The following is an 18,873-nucleotide window of genomic DNA, read 5'->3' as shown; positions in this document are numbered from 1 at the left end:
CCCAGACACAGCCAGTTCAAACAACTTTGTAAAAAGTGGCCTTGAAGTAGAAACAAAAGATAGGACTGTCCTGGAGGTGGAGTCAAAGAAGTTTCCTTTCTTTTTTAAAGCAAGAAACTAGAATATGTTTAAGGTTTAAAGAAAGGAGCCAGCCCAGGGAGAGTGAAGAGAACGTGGAATGCATAATTCTCCCCTCTCTGAGGGACCTCCTGGAGCAAAGTGCCCGGGCATGTAGGAGACCGGCCGTGAGTTGAGGGATCGCCTTCACACCTGAGGAGGTATCTCTTGGCCCCTGCAGGAGGGAGGAGAGGAACTGTGGGTTTGAAGTGTGAGGGAGGGAGCTAGAGCCAGCTGCCCTCAGCAGGCTTAGTGTGCTCCCCAGGGGAGGAGTTGTGCTAAGGGTTTAAAGGTGCCTAATGCAAGACTGGTATTTTCCTAGGCCCTTGATGGACGCTGACGTGGATCTTTTATCTTCACTATTATTGAGTGAAGTGGGGGCTATTACCCCTGTTTGACAACAGAAAAAATTGCGGCGCAGGGGTCGGGGAGGGGGGGGGGGTTGGGGGTGGGGGAGGCCATCCCAGAGCACACAGCTGTTAAAGGCCAGAGTCCACTTTTGACTTTGTCATCTGCTGGAAGAGAAAGCGGGGTCACTGCCTTTCAGTATCTTTCATTCCTGTTAAAGGACTAATAGGTAGAGAATTAGCAAATGTGGTTTAAGTAAAATGGTGGAATGTGGAAGACCAGAATGTGGAAGTTTGTCAATGGCTGTACATGATTGAAATCACATTTTGTTTGAATTGCTTTGATTTTTTGGCTGATTTTTTTTTCCACTTTACACTCAGATCAGATCAGATCAGTCGCTCAGTCGTGTCCGACTCTTTGCGACCCCATGAATCGCAGTCTTTGGTAAAACACAAGTTTTGTGGGTTTTGTTTGTTTGTTGCTTTTTGTTTGTTTAATGGGGCTCTTTGAATAAAGTCTCCATAGTTTATTTCTTGTTTTTATAGAAGTTACCTGCCTATCAGGTACTATGAACCTGATAGTGAGGATTTCATTCATTAAGGATGTTTCCTGCATTTCTTTGTATAGTCCATAGGAAATTTTTTATATTAGACTACTACAATGCGAAAAATATGCTGCCTTAAGGATTTTTAAACTTGGCAATTTTCAAACTCTTCAAATGTGTGCAATTCTTCTGTTGGTATTTTATTACCCACCCCCCCCCCAAAAAAAAATCACAAATTAAGCTTGTGGCCCAGTGAAGACGGTATGGATACAAATTTGAATGTGTCCACAGAGATTCATGCCTCCACAAGGAGATTTTAATGGTTACGTGGAGCCCAGTTTGAAGATCATTAGTCTAAATTCAACTTTCCATTTATACCGTAAGTTTCTGAGATTTTAGCTGTGGCGTATAACTAACTGAATAGCCAAGTGAGAAATAGGGGTCATATGACATATGTGTTGGGATGGGGCAGAGGAACCATGAGGGTTGTTGGAGGATGTAGCCAAACTTACAGAATGACAGCTTCACAGACCAAGGTATACAAAGTGTTTTCTATATTTTTTCTGAATTAATGAACTGCAGAGCTAAGGCCTATATTGCACGTGAGGTTATTGGGGGTACGGCATTAAAATCGGTCTTTCCAATGATTACTATTTGAAAAACAACTTTCTGTTGCTTTATTTATCATAGAATTTCACAGTACTTTCGTATATCTTTAAAAATTTCACCTAAAACCACTTTTTAAAATAATAGGACTGCATGATTTCCAGTAACTTTGCCCAAATCAAAAAGGTCAGTCTCTTGAGAAATCCCCGTCCTCAGAAGAGAAATTTGAATCTTTTGCTTTTCTCTTTCATTTGAAAACTTGACATGATACCAATTTAATTTTTGACAAGATTAAATTCCACTTAGAAAACTAAACAAATATCAAGAATTGGTATGCTGTACAGGTGAGCTCATGAAAAATAATTTTCTTATTTGCACTATCTGTTCTATTAACATTTAAGGGAATCTTAGATAGTTCAAACATAGATGTGATCACCAAAAATGCAGTTAGGAGAAAATGATCTATTTTATATGCCTAGTACAGTGTTGCATTAAGATGGTTAGTCATGTGCAAGAAACTTTGAACTAGGTAAAGTACTTCTACAACTAATCAAAACAGCATCCTAATTGTTAGTGATTACCTGTGTGATTTAAGACTTTTTCGTAGGGTCTCTGGAGTAACTGGCCTATATATCTTTGCCACTCTTCCTGTTACCAAAAATCAATAAGAAAAGCAAAAAGACTAACGTAATTTCTACAACCCACTGATTAATAAAAAACCAAATGCTATGTGTTTGGTTTGTGATAGTTATAATGCATTAGTCAATGATTTTATAAATGATGGTTTATGAAGCCATTAAAAATTAATTATCCCCGAACAGAAATATAAGCAAGATGCCTCAAAATAATTTATTGTAGCATCAATAGTAGCCATTAATAATGTATATTTCTGTCAGAGCATTAGCCAAAGCCCAAATTTTACTCTGAAAACAGAAAAACATGGAACTGCTTACAATTAAAATTTGAGGAATCATCATAAAACTCGTTTAAAAATCGATTTTAATTTGAGGTTGGACTCACAGATTGCACTGATCCTCCATTTATCTCCTCTTCCCTCCTCCTTGACTCTTCATACCAGCTTTGATATTTCATTTACATCATCAGTTCTAACTGATATTTTTATGTGTCTACTTTCTTACCCATCCTCTTGAAAGAGACTGCCTTTTTATAACTACTCCTTGCACCTAGCATTATATCTGGTTCTCAATAAATTTCTTAATGAACGAGTCAATTAATCTATAAAATAGCTGTTAAGTTTTTGCAAGTTTGAAGCAAAGAAAAACCCTTAGGCCAAAAAAAATCACTGAACTGATAGTTTTCAAATCTCTTTTTTTGTTTCATTTTTATAAATCAAAGGAGCTTTGAAAATGAAACTTGCCAACTTTTTTTTTTTTTTAGACCAGAGAAGATTCAGCTCTCCAAATTATTCTTCATTCACCCCACCCCCGAAAAAATTACTTTGTTTTTTGTTAGGTTTTGTTTTTCATGCTTGACATCTTAGTTTAAATGATTTTTTCCCACGGTCCTGAGGAGGTCTGATTTGTTAATCCTGTTACAGTTGTGACAGGAAGTTTATCAAGAATTTCATGAATTTCCTTTCAGTTTCAGCTTCTAACTGGAATGTTTCTTCCCAGTCACTTCCTCCTCCCTTCTTTTCTACAGTCCAGTCTGCATGTTACATTGCAGAAGAACAGCAAGAAATTCTCAGCTGGACATTTTTGCTTGATTTTGGCTCTAAGCCCTTGTAACAGTATCTGGGTGGGTTAGGTTCACTGGTCAGCATATAAGGCAGCCAGAATTTCTCAAATACTGTGAGGCTCTAAAATCTGTAGAAATTTGTTTTGGCTATTCTAAAACACAGGTCTTTTAATTTTTGCAGGTCTCTTGCTTGAGATCATATCTATCTATATTGAATTGGCCAAAAAGTTCCTTCAGGTTTGTCCACAACAGCCTTGGAAAACCCAAAGGAACTTTCTGATCAACCCAATATCTGTATTCTCACTTGCAGTTCCCCAACCCCCTAAGGTCACATGGATCATCTCCCCTGAGCAGGCGGAGTAAACGATTACCTGTTACTGCTGCTGCTGTTTAGTCGCTGAGTTGTGTCCGACTCTTTGTGACCCCATGGCTTGTAGCCTGCCAGGTTCCTCTGTCCATGGGATTTCCCAGGCAGGAATACTAGAGTGGGTTGCCGTTCCCTTCTTCATGGGATCTTCCTAACCCAGGAATTGAACCTCAGTCCCCTGCATTGGCAAGCGGATTCTTTACTACTGAGTCACCTGGGAAGCCCAAAGGATTTCCTGTCTATGCTTAAAGGCACACTGAAACACTTTTCTCCCATCTCCCTGACCTGAGCCTGAGCTTTGGGGTTCAGACTGCAGGAGGTTCTGCTCTAAGGGCTATCTCCCACAGGGACAGTTTGCCATCAGTAGCTTTAAATCTTCCCTGGTAGGCTTCCCTGGTGGGCTTCTCTGGTGGCTCAGATGATAAAGAATCTGCCCGCAGTGCGGAAACGTGGGTTCAGTTCCTGGGTTGGGAAGATCCCCTGGAGAAGAGAACGGCTACCCACTCCAGTATTCTGGTCTGGAGAATTCCATGGACAGAAACTTGGCAGGCTACAGTCCAGGGGGTCAAAAGAGTTGGACACAACTCAGCGACTAAACAGTGACTTTCACTTCCATCACATGAAGATCCTTCTTATCTCACAAATCGGGTAACACTTGCCAAGCATTTGGCATGGGTATCTGTTCAAATAACATTAGTTTTGTTTTATTCAAAATCTCACTTGCTTCTTGTCATTTGATCTCTACAGCACAAATAGTGTAACCCTCATTTACAGATGATTATCCAAGTGTTCTTGAACTTGCTTTATAAATAGTAACTCATATCCACCCTATTTATCAGGACATTGTTCTAACCACTTCTTCAGATCAAATCTCTGAAGTGGGTGCTAAAAGTCCCATTTTACAGTTGAGGAAAATTACAGATGAAAAGCGTTGTTTTTCACAAATATACTTAAGTGCTTCCATTCTCCACAACTTTTAAGCAGCAAATTTGACTCACATCCATGAGTTCAAGCCCAGGGCACTTCACACACAGAGAAGCAATGTATTGGACCTGTAAACACAGTACCGCTGAAGGAGACCGCACTCTTGTCACATCTGCCACCCTAGGGGAGGGAATTCTAATGGAAAGGAATGGTGTCCTCTACCCTAGGGGACTAGGACAGAGTATGACCAGAGTCCAACCCAGAGAGGGCACGTAGAACTGGGGTAGCGTTTGTTGCTCTGACATGTCACTCAGTCATGTCTAGCTCTTTGCAACCCCATGGACTGCAGCACGCCAAGCTTCCCTGTGTTTCACCATCTCCCGGAGTTTGTTCAAACTCATGTTCATTGAGTCGGTGATGCCATCCAGGCATCTCATCCTCTGTCACCCCCTTCTCTTCCTGCCCTCAATCTTTGCCAGCATCAGCATCTTTTCCAATGAGTTGCTCTTCTCATCAGGTGGCCAAAGTATTGAAGCTTCAGTTTCAGCATCAGTTGTTCCAATGAATGTTCAGGGTTGATTTCCTTTAGGATTGACCTGTTTGATCTTCTTGCTGTCCAAGGGACTCTCAAGAGCCTCCTCCAACACCACAATTTGAAAGCATCAGTTCTTTAGTGCTCAGCCTTCTTTATGGTCCAACTCTCACACAACTACATCTCTGCTTTTTAATACGCTATCTAGGTTTGTCATAGCTTTTCTTCCAAGGAGCAAGCATGGGAACCCTGAAAACACTGGGAAAAGATTTCACTTTACACTTTGGAGACTTGGGTCTGGGGTAGAGGAGTCCTGTTTGCAGAGATCCTGAACGTCCATTGTACCTGCTCATTCTGTTTTCATGGCACTTGAAGGTAGCTGACCCAGAGCCTCTGGCCGTTTCCCGTCCTGGCCTTGAGTCTGCTCTTCCAGATGCTCTGTCACACCCCCCTTCCACATTTCCTTTCTACTCCAACCCTTCTCTGATGATTTCTTCTCTCTCGACTCTCTTCCTCACTGCACACTCAAATCCCAGGGAGCACAAAGGACCAGCCCTGCCTGGCCTAGAAGGTGAAACTGGGTGTCTGCAGCATGAAACCCGGGACTGTCATTGTACGGGAAAGGACCCTGGCACCAGATAGGGCAGGGACTAGCCCAGGATCACACAGCCAGTCAAAGACAGATACAGATACAAAGCTTCCTCCTGACTGGCCGCTTTCAGTGCTCCATTCTGCCTGCGTCTCACTCTGTTTTGGCAGATCTCCAGACTCACATCCTGACCTGGACATGAACAGGCACCCTGGCACACTTGTGCACAGACATGATTCCTTATGGCCCTAGCAGCCCAGCTCTGTTTACAAACCAGTTTCACATCCTTTGTTTATTTGTCTATGGGCTTCCCTGGTGGCTCAGATGGTAAAGAATCTGCCTGCTAATGCAGGAGACCTGGGTTTGATCCCTGGGTCAGGAAGGTCCCCTGGAGAAGGAAATGGCAACCAACTCCAGTATTCTTGCCTAGAGAGAGGAGCCTGGCAGGCTACAGTCCATGGTGTTTCAAGAGTCAGACATGACTGAGCAACTAACACTGTAGCGTTCTCAACTTTGTATTACAGTTATCAATGAATATATCTGATCTGCTCCTGAAAAGCAAGACCAGGTTTTACACATCTCTATATACCCCATGTGGAGCATTTGTTATTGTTGTGTAGTTGCTAAGTAGTGTCCAGCTGTTTGCGACCCCATGGACTGGAGCCAGAGAAGGCAATGGCACCCCATTCCAGTACTCTTGCCTAGAAAATCCCATGGACAGAGGAGCCTGGTAGGCTGCAGTCCATGGGGTCGCTAAGAGTCGGATACGACTGAGCAACTTCACTTTCACTTTTCACTTTCATGCATTGGAGCAGGAAATGGCAACCCACTCCAGTGTTCTTGCCTGGAGAATCCCAGGGACGGGGGAACCTGGTAGACTGCCGTCTATGGGGTCACACAGAGTCAGACACGACTGAAGCGACTTAGCAGCAGCAGCAGCAGGACTGGAGCCTCCCAGGTTCCTCTGGCCAAGGGATTTCTCAGGCAAGAATACTAGAGTGGGTTGCCATTTCCTTCTCCGGGGGATCTTCCCTACCCAGGGATAGAACCTATGTCTCCTGCTTGCTGGGCAGATTCTTTACCTCTCCGCCACCAGGGAATCCCCATGTGGAGCATTTAGTCTGCTTAGTAAGTGTGAGTTGGATGAATAAGTGAATATAAACTAGTGTGAGTTATATGAATGAGTGAATATAAACTAGAGCATATGCCTGAGCCCCAGTGGGATTTGGAGTTTATGTTTAATTTTGTTGTACTACAATGAGCAAAATCTTGGTTTTAAGCTTTTTATTTGATAGCAGATGTTTTTGAATGAAGATTCAAATAAGCCAATATTTCTAACTGTTCTCTTAGGGGAACACTTTTGTACTCTACCCAACTTATGTTTTTATTTTTGGGCTCATACTCATTTAAAACCACAAATAGTATAGCTTTTAAAAACCAAATGTGTAATTTATTAATAGCTATCCACCACACCTATTAAAATTTTTACTAATGCATGATAGCCTACAAATATCAAGCCACAGCAGATTTTAACAGCTTCTTTGTAAGTGTGTGAAGGGCATGCCATGTTCCTCCCCATGTGAGACTTAGTATTTTAGTGTGTTTCCAGCGTTTATTCATTAGTGGATATGGCTGTAAATGGCAGCTTGAAATAAACTCAATCTGAAGTTCTGAAGATGAGTTTCACAACTTTTAACAGCTTATTCAGTGTTCTGGGAAAGAAAAAACTTTTTCTCTATACTCTTAGGATTAGTATCTGGGGCCCTGTGAATAAAATTACCGTAGATAAATAGAAAAGGCATATAGTTTTTAAATTAATATCTGTGTGCACAACAGTTCACAGAAAAGGAATGGAACTCAAAGAACTAGGTAGACTTGGGCTTATATTACCATTTTAACAGAGAACAAAGGGAATTGTGTTTCAAGGATAATAAAGTGTGGAGAAGGGGATATAAGGGGTTCCTAATGGGAAATAAGGGCTATTTTAGTAAGGTTTGTTTATGCAGACTCATCTTTGTATTGACAGTTCCTTGTTTTCTTCTTTCTTGACGCTTCTCTCCTTGGTGGGAGAAGGGTCACCTTCCTCAGAAAACTTATATCTTGCCTTTAGATACATGAGATACATAGATTCTCATTGGTCTTTAGCTCAATATATTTCTTATGCCAAAGTCAATTTCCTTCAAATAAAAAACAAAGAATATTGCAGCTGAAGCACTTGTGAATTATAATTTTATTTTTTACAAGTTCCATTGATAAGAAACATTAAGTTCTTATTAAAATTGATTTTAAGACTATGTAAAGTATATTTACAAAAAAGAGGACAGGGGAAGCAAGTCCCCCATGATCCTACTATCTATTTAAAGCTGGTTTTGTGTATTTTCTTTCAATGTTACCTATGCATATCTATTGGAGAAGGAAATGGCAACCTACTCCAGTATTCTTGCCTAGGGAATCCCATGGGCAGAGGAGCCTGGTGGGAAGCAACTTAGTATGCATAGCTATTTTACACCATTTCAGTGATATGGCCACATATATGGTATGTAACTTCCTCAGCTAACAGTATATGACACTCCGTGTTCTTGCTTAATCACAATCCTCATTATTTAACCTCTGCAAAGTCTGCCTAACCATTCTTCACTTGTCAGGCATCCGAGTTGCGTCCAGGCACCGGGTGATGCACCTCCAGCTGGGGAGGGCGGAGGCCCTTCCTGGCCATGGAACTTGGGTTTCCTGGGTATTCAAAGTCAAGTCTCAGGCAGAAACTTCCTCTGGGCCAACCAGGGCTTCTGGCTCCAGGCTCCCCTCTCTTCGGGCTAAGAGTAGTGGAGCCCCGCCCTTCAGACGCCCCAGGCCAGAGTTCCAGCCCAGTCCCTGGGCAGGCCCACCTTACCGAACCTTCCTGCATCCTGTCCTGCGCGAGGTTGGTCCCTCCCATGCGTTCTCTCCTTCTATCCTAGCCTTCCGCAGACCCGCTGAGTGAAAGAAAAGAGCTAGGTGGTGCAGACGTCATGGTCCATCTACTGGCCTCCGAGGTGCGGCAGCTGCTCCACAACAAGTTCGTGGTTATCCTGGGGGACTCGGTCCAGAGGGCTGTGTACAAGGATCTGGTGCTCCTGCTGCAGAAGGACTGCCTGCTCACACTCAGCCAGCTCAAGGCCAAGGGGGAGCACACTTTCGAGCAGGATGAGCTCGTGCATGGGGGCCAGCAGGGCCACATGCACAACGGCACGCACTACCGCGAGGTGCGCCAGTTCTGCTCCGGCCAGCACCTGGTGCGCTTCTACTTCCTGACGCGCGTGTACTCCGACTACCTGGAGGACGTCCTGGAGGAGCTGCAGTCCGGCGAGCACCACCCGGACCTGGTCATCATGAACTCGTGCCTCTGGGACATCACCAGGTACGGGAAGGACTTCTGGCCTAGTTACCGGCGGAACCTGGAGAGATTGTTTGGGCGCCTCCGCCAGATGCTCTCCGAGTCGTGCCTCCTGGTGTGGAACACGGCCATGCCCGTGGGCGACAAAATCACCAGCCGCTTCGTCCCGCCCGAGGTCCAGTTTACCTCCTCCTCCGTGAAAATCAGTGTGATCGAAGCCAATTTCTACAGCTCTGCCGAGGCCCAAAAGCACGGCTTCGATGTGCTGGACTTGCACTTCCACTTCCGCCGCCACACAGGGAAGTACCTGCAGACGGACGGAGTGCACTGGAACCAGTGCGCACACCGCCACCTCTCCCAGCTCCTGCTGGCCCACGTGGCCGACGCTTGGGGGGTAGAGCTGCCCCGGCGGGACCCAGTGGACAAGTGGATCCCGGATGGCCCTGGGAGAAGAAGACCTGGCCGGAGGCTTGAGAGGCAGCCCCTGGTCTGCGGAGATCGGCCGGCTTGCCCTCTGCCCAGACCTTTGCCTCTCCCAGGGCGCCAACCCCTGCTCCCCACGCCTCCCTGCCCACCCCTGTTTCCGCTCTTGTCCCCACAACGTCATCCCATCCCCTTACACCAGGTGATGCCTCCATTCCCATTCTGTCCCCAGGAAACCTGTTTTTCTTCAGACCATCCTTTCCAATCGGATCAATTCTCCTTAAACTATTTACATTCAGATGTCCCCCCATCTACCCAAACAGAATTTGCCGTCCAAGGTGACTTTCAGTATGGTCCCCAGCCGCCTATGCCCCGCTTCCCTCCACCCTGTTATCAGCAACGGGTCCCTGAGGTCCATAGGGGTTTTCCCAGGTATCATCCCCCTGACCCCTACATGCCCTGGAGAAGGCGGCCTAAAACTTCCAAGAGAAGGGCCTCAGCCTATAAAGAGCCAAGGCCTCAATAGACTGACTTGGGTCTTCTTCCTTCTCAGGCACATGGACTGAACAGATGGTCTGCCTCTTCCCAAATACACTGACCTCCTTCACTGAAGCCTTTTGTCCATTGCTGTTATCAATAATGGCAGGGAAGATCAGTCTGACACATACATGTTGTCCATGGCCCCTTTCTGCACCCTCAGGTGGGAGGTGGCCAGGCATCATTCCTGCCTTCCCGCTGCTTATTCTCTGTCTTTTTGTAAATATACAATTGAAATTAAAAAGTTGTTTCATAAATGTCATTGTGGATTTCCTGAGTCTTTATTTAATGATGCCTCTCCCTTCTCTTGAACACTTCATAACAGCAGGGACAATATCTACTGTATGGTCATGGCCTCAAAACTACTCAAAATGGAATTTCACCAAAGGGTTTCCATAAAATGGATCTGATTCCTTATAAATAAACAAAATAACTTTTAACGTTTTGTGGTGCTATTTACCAGAGATTCTCAAAAAATCATGGAATCTTAGGACTGAGAAAACTAAAGACATAAAATTTAACATTTACAAAGAAGGAAACTGAGGCCAGGAGCTGAGTGACTTCTTATAGGTCACCCAGAAAAATCACTTCTCCATTAGTCCTTTGTAGTTTATACTAGTTTCCAGTTTATATTAACTTTCAAACTTGATTTATACCACAACAAACCAAGAAGGGAAGTTTACCAAACATGGTTTTCATGGAAGAGATGATAAAAAACCCCTATAGTTCCATAACCAGAGATTTATTGGTTAGGTGTGCAAGTAATTTTTGTATGCAAACCAGAGTGGATGGCATGGTTGTGACTTTATGATTTCTTTAATAGTCTTTAGTTTGGGACTTGAGAAAACTTAAGTTGCACTCAATGGCAATGTATCATAGAGTAAAACTAGGAGCTGCAAGGCACCACCCTGTGTACAAATCCCTTTCTTGCAAATTGCACAGGTGGCCACAACTATCTCTTCTCTGTTTTGTAGGAATGTAAAAATTATTGAGATTGAGCTTTTTCACTCTAGATAGTGAAATATTAATACTTAGATAAAATGATCAAAATAGGACATAACTTAAAATTGTCCAGATTGTGGAATTTTTCATTGAATTGACTGCTTTATAGGTCCTCAGTTGGATCATCCCTAAATTTGACAATGAGGGTAAGGAAACATTATTCTGCAAAAATGGAGTTCATGAAATCTTAAGACATGAGTGAGACCTGCTATTTACAGAAGAAATATATGAAAACTCTTAATCCACTGAAATGAGATTTCTGAAAAATAGGGCTTTTTAGCTTACTTTGTGTCTGAAATCCTAGTGAAGTATCTGGCATTTAGTAAGATCTGAATACTGTTTCTTGAAAGAATCAGTGAGTGAAAGATGAAGTGAGACTTCCTGGTGAGACTCACTTCCCGGTGAGACTACCTGAGAAGATGATGTAAATTGACATTATCCTTACGATGCACTCAGAAAGACTTTGAGGACTTTACACAAGTACTGCCTACCAGCCAGAATTTGTCAGAATGTACCAACATAGTCAGGAGAGAGTGGATTCGTCTGACCAGTATAAATGTTCTCATCCCATAGAGATGAGTGCATCAGGCTATGAGATTTGGTAACTTTAGGCAATAAAATGAGCTCATTGTCATCATTCTGGCTTTACAACTCCCAAGCAAAGTCAAGCAGCACTTAGCTGCTGATCTGAGTAAGCTGATGCATTTAGTATTTCTGCTTCCATGAATAAGCCAATGAGTTGGTGGTGTGGTTTATATCTCTTTTGTGAGTTAATATGTTTTCACCCTCCTTAATCTGATCATGCCTCATGAATCAAGGAGAATGAGTTCTTAGATATACAATGCTGAGCACCACACACTGACTCAATGATGAATCTACTATGTTATGAATTAAATGACATCAATCACTTAACAGTCCTGTTTCTCTTAGACGTTTGAGAGTACGGGTAAACTCAATTTTCTTCCCACCTGTATTTCCTATGGCTGCTGTAACAAATGACAAAGATGGTGGCTTAAAACAACACATATTTATTCCCTCCCAGTTCTGGAGCTCAGAAGTCCAAATCCATTATCCCAGAGTAAAGTCCTTACTGTGTCTTGTGCTGTCCTACATGATCAGGCTTCTGTTTGTCCCTGAAGCATTATCTTCTAGAACTCTTACTGTTCTTTACACTGTCAACCACACAGGACTTCTTTCTGTTTATATAGCATGTCAAGCTCTTCTACAACTTGGGTCTTTGCACTTGCCTGGAATGTTCTACATCCTCTACCCCCTAGTTCTTTGGATATCTAACTCTTCATTCTTCCACCTGCACCTTCCAAGTCATCTCCTAAGAGGTCTTCCATGACCATTTAATCTAAAAGTGCTATTGGGACCATCATAACACACTCTATTTCCTTTGTTTTGCTCCCCACTCAGGGGCTTCAGTGGCTGCTTGTTTGTTAGCTTCTGCAGGAGTCTTGTTCACCTGTTGAATTCCCAATGGCTGCTAGTGTACCTGACAAAGGTGTTCAAGCATGTTTAGTTAAATGTTCAAGAATACAATGACTTCACATTGTATTCTTAAGTAATAATGTGATTAAATCAGAATTCAGGATGTATTTGATTCCTTTTCTATGGAACTCTCCCTTAACTTTACCTAAGTCATCTGGAAAGCTAACACCTCTGGGACTTCCCTACCCCCACTGGGATTTAGAGCCTGAGGGCGCCTTCAGTGGGTGCTTGCAGTTAATTTCATACATACTCTAGCTTATCTTCCATCTTAGAGCTTTTTTCTTTGCCTATTTTTTGCTATTGTCCTCTTACTCCTTAAGTCAAGAAATGCAATGCAATGCAATCAAGCTATTGTCTGGTGAAAAGAGCCAAATTATTCAACATTTATGAGAGAAATTATTGCTCTATTGTTAGGATTTAGAATTTAGGATGCATTTGGCCAAATCTTTAGCCTCAAGAGATGACAGCTTTTTATATTTGACTTTTGTCTCAAGTTTTCTGGGGGGAAAAAAAGGAACTTTAATGACGAAATTAAGATCCATGCAGTGTATTTCTCACAATCTTCTATAATAAGGTATCAGTTCAGTTCATTCGTTCAGTCATGTCTGACTCTTTGCGACCCCATGAATCGCAGCACACCAGGCCTTCCTGTCCATCACCAACTCCCGGAGTTGACTCAAACTCATGTCCATCGAGTCGGTGATGCCATCCAGCCATCTTATCCTCTGTCGTCCCCTTCTCCTCCTGCCCCCAATCCCTCCCAGCATCAGGGTCTTTTCCAATGAGTCTTTGCATGAGGTGGCCAAAGTACTGAAGTTTCAGCTTTGTCATCAGTCCTTCCTTCCAAAGAACACCCAGGACTGATCTCCTTCAGAATGGACTGGTTGGATCTCCTTGCAGTCTAGCTTTCCTTTCAAGGAGCAAGCATCTTTTAATTTCATGGCTGCAATCACCATCTGCAGTGATTTTGGAGCCCCAGAAAATAAAGTCTGACACTGTTTCCACTGTTTCCCCATCTATTTCCCATGAAGTGATGGGACCAGATGCCAGGATCTTTGTTTTCTGAATGTTGAGCTTTAAGCCAACTTTTTCACTCTCCTCTTTCACTTTCATGAAGAGGCTTTTTAGTTCCTCTTCACATTCTGCCATAAGGGTGGTGTCATCTGCATATCTGAGGTTATTGATATTTCTCCCGGCAGTCTTGATTCCAGCTTGTGCTTCTTCCAGCCCAGCGTTTCTCATGATGTACTCTGCATAGAAGTTAAATAAGCAGGGTGACAATATATAGCCTTGATGTACTCCTTTTCCTATCTGGAACCAGTCTGTTGTTCCATGTTCAGTTCTAACTGTTGCTTCCTGACCTACATATAGGTTTCTCAAGTAATTCAGTTCAGTCGCTCATTCGTGTCCGACTCTTTGTGGCCCCAAGAACTGCGGAACGCCAGGCTTCCCTGTCCATCAACAAATCCCGGAATTTACCCAAACTCATGTCCATTGAGTTGGTGATGCCATCCAACCATCTCATCCTCTGTCGTCCCCTTCTCCTCTCGCCTTCAATCTTTCCCAGCATCATGGTCTTTTCAAATGAGTCAGCTCTTCACATCAGGTGGCCAAAGTATTGGAGTTTCAGCTTCAGTACTTCCAATGAATATTCAGGACTGATTTCCTCTAGGATGGACTGGTTGGATCTCCTTGCAGTCCAAGGGACTCTCAAGAGTCTTCGCCAACACCACAGTTCAAAAGCATCAATTCTTCGGTGCTCAGCTTTCTTTATAGTCCAGCTCTCACATCCATACATGACTACGGAAAAACCATAGCTTTGACGAGACGGACCTTTGTTGGCAAAGTAATGTCTCTGCTTTTTAATAAGCTGTCTAGGTTGGTCATAACTTTCCTTCCAAGGAGTAAGCATCTTTTAATTTCATGGCTGCAATCACCATCTGCAGTGATTTTGGAGCCCCAAAAAATAAAATCACTGTTTCCACTGTTTCCCCATCTATTTGCCATGAAGTGATGGGTCCAGATGCCATGATCTTAGTTTTCTGAATGTTGAGTTTTAAGCCAAGTAATACGTTATACCAAAAGCCAAAACTTGAAAGCTATAACTCTGTTTTCCCATAAGTATAAGCAAAGCAAGGCCCAGCATTTGAAAACAAATGAAACCTTACATCCTCCTGTAGGATCATGATCAGCCTGGTTGTTCCTGGTCAGCCACAGAGCTCTTGTTTGCACCCACCGGCCCACCCACTCCACTCCCTATCCACCTCCCCACCTCCCACCGCCTGCATTGCCTGACAGCTTGAGGCAATTTTCATATTAGATTCCAGAGGTGTACGTAACAGCAGCTCCATCTGTGGAAACTTCAGTTCACAGATCTTCAAGGTGAGTTGTTTTGAAACCTTAGATCATATCAGCGAAAGAATTTACCCTTGTTTTTCTTTTCCTGTGTGTGTGTTGCTATAAACTAGAAACAGTATTCTCAATGTCACAACTTTAAGGAAAGCCATTATGACTGCATTTTTAATTGACAGATATAATTTTTCACAAGTCTTTACTGATAAATCTTTAAAGAAACATGTTCTAAAACGTCCCTTTGCGCCATGGTCGCTACTCCTCATGAATTCTATGGGCACAGATGCTTACAAAAGAATTCATTCTGTAGTCACCCCATGTGAAATGGCTTTGAATATGTTAGAGGCTCTGAGTAGTTCTGTATGAAATAAACTTGGTTAATGTATTTAATATAGATTTCCAAGATTTATTTAACCACAGACCATTTTCATATCTTTAAAAAACATGTTGGGGAGACTTCTCTGGTGGTCCAGTGGCTAAGATTCCGTCCTCCCAATGCAGAGGACCCGGGTTTGATTCCTGGTCAGGTAACTAGATCCCACATGCCACGAGAAAGATTGCTAAGATCCCATGTGCTGCACCTAAGACCTGGCACTGCAGGTCTTTAAAGATTCAAATCAAGTTTTAAATTGTGTGCTCCTCTGATTAGCATGATGAAGTTTCTCATCCAACCCCAACTCCCCTGGCTCTACTCCACCCAGGATCTGAGTCATCCATTGGCCCAGTGTATCCAGCCCACTGGTCATTTAGTAGCAGTCTGGATTATCAGATCAACTGTCACTCTGTTGCAGTACTTGTGTTCAAGTGTCTTTTATTTTACTTAACAATGGCCCAAAGTACAAAAGGAATAATGCTAGCAATTTGGATATTATCTGACTGTGCCTAATTTCTAAATTTACAATTTTTAAACTTTGTCATAGGTATGTATAGAGAAAAACATAGTATATATAGGGTTCAGCACTATCCAAAATTTCAGATATCCACTGGGGGTCTTGGAACACATGCCCTGCAAGCAAGGTGGAACTCCTGAATTTGGTTACAGCAGCTGAACTGAGATAGCTATTCAGATTGGGACCCACTAACTGTACAAAAAAGATCTTCACGACCCAGATAATCACGATGGTGTGATCGCTGACCTAGAGCCAGACATACTGGAATGTGAAGTTAAGTGGGCCTTAGAAAGCATCACTACGAACAAAGCTAGTGGAGGTGATGGAATTCCAGTTGAGCTATTCCAAATCCTGAAAGATGATGCTGTGAAAGTGCTGCACTCAATATGCCAGCAAATTTGGAAAACTCAGCAGTGGCCACAGGACTGGAAAAGGTCAGTTTTCATTCCAATCCCAAAGAAAGGCAATGCCAAAGAATGCTTAAACTACTGCACAATTGCACTCATCTCACTCGCTAGTAAAGTAATGCTCAAAATTGTCCAAGCCAGGCTTCAGCAATATGTGAACCGTGAACTTCCTGATGTTCAAGCTGGTTTTAGAAAAGGCAGAGGAACCAGAGATCAAATTGCCAACATCCACTGGATCATGGAAAAAGCAAGAGAGTTTCAGAAAAATATCTACTTCTGCTTTATTGACTATGCCAAAGCCTTTGACTGTGTGGATCACAATAAACTGTGGAAAATTCTGAAAGAGATGGGCATACCAGACCACCTGATCTGCCTCTTGAGAAATTTGTATGCAGGTCAGGAAGCAACAGTTAGAACTGGACATGGAACAACAGACTGGTTCCAAATAGGAAAAGGAGCTCATCAAGGCTGTATATTGTCACCCTGTTTATTTAACTTCTATGCAGAGTACATCATGAGAAATGCTGGACTGGAAGAAACACAAGCTGGAATCAAGATTGCCAGGATAAATATCAATAACCTCAGATATGCAGATGACACCACCCTTATGGCACAAAGTGAAGAGGAACTCAAAAGCCTCTTGATGAAAGTGAAAGTGGAGAGTGAAAAAGTTGGCTTAAAGCTCAACATTCAGAAAACGAAGATCATGGCATCCGGTCCCACCACTTCATGGGAAATAGATGGGGAAACAGTGGAAACAGTGTCAGACTTTATTTTTCTGGGCTCCAAAATCACTACAGATGGTGACTGCAGCCATGAAATTAAAAGACGCTTACTCCTTGGAAGGTAAGTTATGACCAACCTAGATAGCATATTCAAAAGCAGAGACATTACTTTGCCAACAAAGGTCCGTCTAGTCAAGGCTATGGTTTTTCCTGTGGTCATGTATGGATGTGAGAGTTGGACTGTGAAGAAGGCTGAGCGCTGAAGAACTGATGCTTTTGAATTGTGGTGTTGGAGAAGACTCTTGAGAGTCCCTTGGACTGCAAGGAGATCCAATCAGTCCATTCTGAAGGAGATCAGCCCTGGGATTTCTTTGGAAGGAATGATGCTAAACCTGAAACTCCAGTCCTTTGGCCACCTCATGCAAAGAGTTGACTCATTGGAAAAGACTCTAATGCTGGGAGGGATTGGGGGCAGGAGGAGAAGGGGATGACAGAGGATGAGACGGCTGGATGGCATCGCTGACTCGATGGACGTGAGTCTGAGTGAACTCCGGGAGTTGGTGATGGACAGGGAGGCCTGGCGTGCTGCGATTCACGGGGTCGCAAAGAGTCGGACACGACTGAGCGACTGATCTGATCTGAAGAATCAAACATTGCTTTAGTTATTATGTCTCTGAATTTCTTTTAATCTAGAAGAGAACCCAAACACTCCCTTCTTTTGTTTTTTTTCATGGCATTGACTCATTGAAAACATTTGTCCTGTAGAATTTTCCACTGAGCTAGTCTAATGATTTCTTCGTGATGTCATTTAATTTTTACTTCATCTCCTGTGTTTCCTATAAAGTCAATGTTAGATCCAAAGGCTTGATTTCAACACAAGTTAAATATTTTTGGTAGAATAGTTCACAGGCAAGGCAGTGAGCTTCAAACTGTACAGCTCAGTGGACGTATAAGATGGTTCCCAGTATTCTATGCTGAGATGGATCACCAAGTAAAATGTGACGGTTGGATGCCTTCATTTTAAAGTTCTGTTTTTCAGGTACTTCCCTGGCGGTCTTGTGGTTTTAAGACTTTGTGGTTCCAGTGCAAGGGGCTTGGTTAGGAAACTGAGATCAAACATGCTGTGAGGTGTGGCCAGAAAATTGTTATATTTTCCTACTTGGAACCAGCAAGTGTCTTGTGGGTAATGAATTGGTACATAGTCAATATTCCAGTTCCTCATCAATTCACTAAATGGTGAATTTATTAACGCCATTTCACTAAATGGTGTTAGCACACATGGATGATTCTTACATGAAAAGGAGATTTAATTACGTGTAGAAAAATAGTGACTTTTCTGATCTTACCATTGCTTTACACATTTCTTAGTTCAGCATTCTTTTGTAAAGAAGAGATTTCCTCCATCCACGGGTGCTATCTGCTTACTCTGAGATACATTTCCTACAGAAAAGCCTGGTCACCATAAGATATGATAATGGATACAACTGGACTTTATTCTCAGACCCCTTTGCCCACCCCACCTTCCATCAATCAGCTAGAGCTCTGTTGACAAGGATTCAGACACAGGAAAAGCCGTAACAGTGATCATCTGAAATGTGATTCTAGATGGAAGCCAGGTATTTGAAACAACCCAATAAAAGCCCCACTATCAACCCTGGAAAATGAGCTCAGGGTAGAGCAACATCAAGAACATAGACCAGCTGGAGATGAAGCTGCAAACACTAGACAAATGGCTCTGGTTTTGCAGATGGAAGGGAGACAAAGTTTGGGGATTAGCTTATAAGACTGTACAGCCTATCCAATGCGTTAGTTAATAAATGGACAATAACTCCTTTGCATGTGAAGTCATCTTCATTTTGGTATTGTATCTTACTTAATTGACCAATAAATAAGTGACTACACATCAGAGTGAGGGTGTTCACTTGTCTATGTAACTTAGCAAATG

At 42.9% G+C, this 18,873-nt stretch overlaps 1 protein-coding gene across 19 annotated transcripts in view; it reads left to right on the top strand.

Annotated features, from left to right (window-relative positions):
• PCED1B (PC-esterase domain containing 1B) overlaps positions 1 to 18,873 on the top strand; it is a 207,393-nt gene that overhangs the window by 148,007 nt on the left and 40,513 nt on the right. For 10 of the 19 annotated variants that reach the window (XM_061416352.1, XM_061416351.1, XM_061416349.1 and 7 more), the window contains one exon: positions 8,683 to 10,320. The exons of 8 other annotated variants lie outside the window; for them this stretch is intronic. In XM_061416352.1, coding sequence (XP_061272336.1) covers positions 8,734 to 10,047 — 1,314 coding nt within the window. In that variant the 5' untranslated portion in view covers positions 8,683 to 8,733 and the 3' untranslated portion in view covers positions 10,048 to 10,320. Of the gene's footprint in view, positions 1 to 2; positions 279 to 8,682; positions 10,321 to 18,873 lie in introns of those variants that run through there. One more of the 19 variants, XM_061416358.1, reaches the window with a different exon arrangement.

This window comes from Bos javanicus, chromosome 5, assembly GCF_032452875.1.
Source record: "Bos javanicus breed banteng chromosome 5, ARS-OSU_banteng_1.0, whole genome shotgun sequence".
In the NCBI taxonomy this organism is placed as follows: Eukaryota; Metazoa; Chordata; class Mammalia; order Artiodactyla; family Bovidae; genus Bos; species Bos javanicus.
This window is presented reverse-complemented; position numbering and strand designations above follow the sequence as displayed.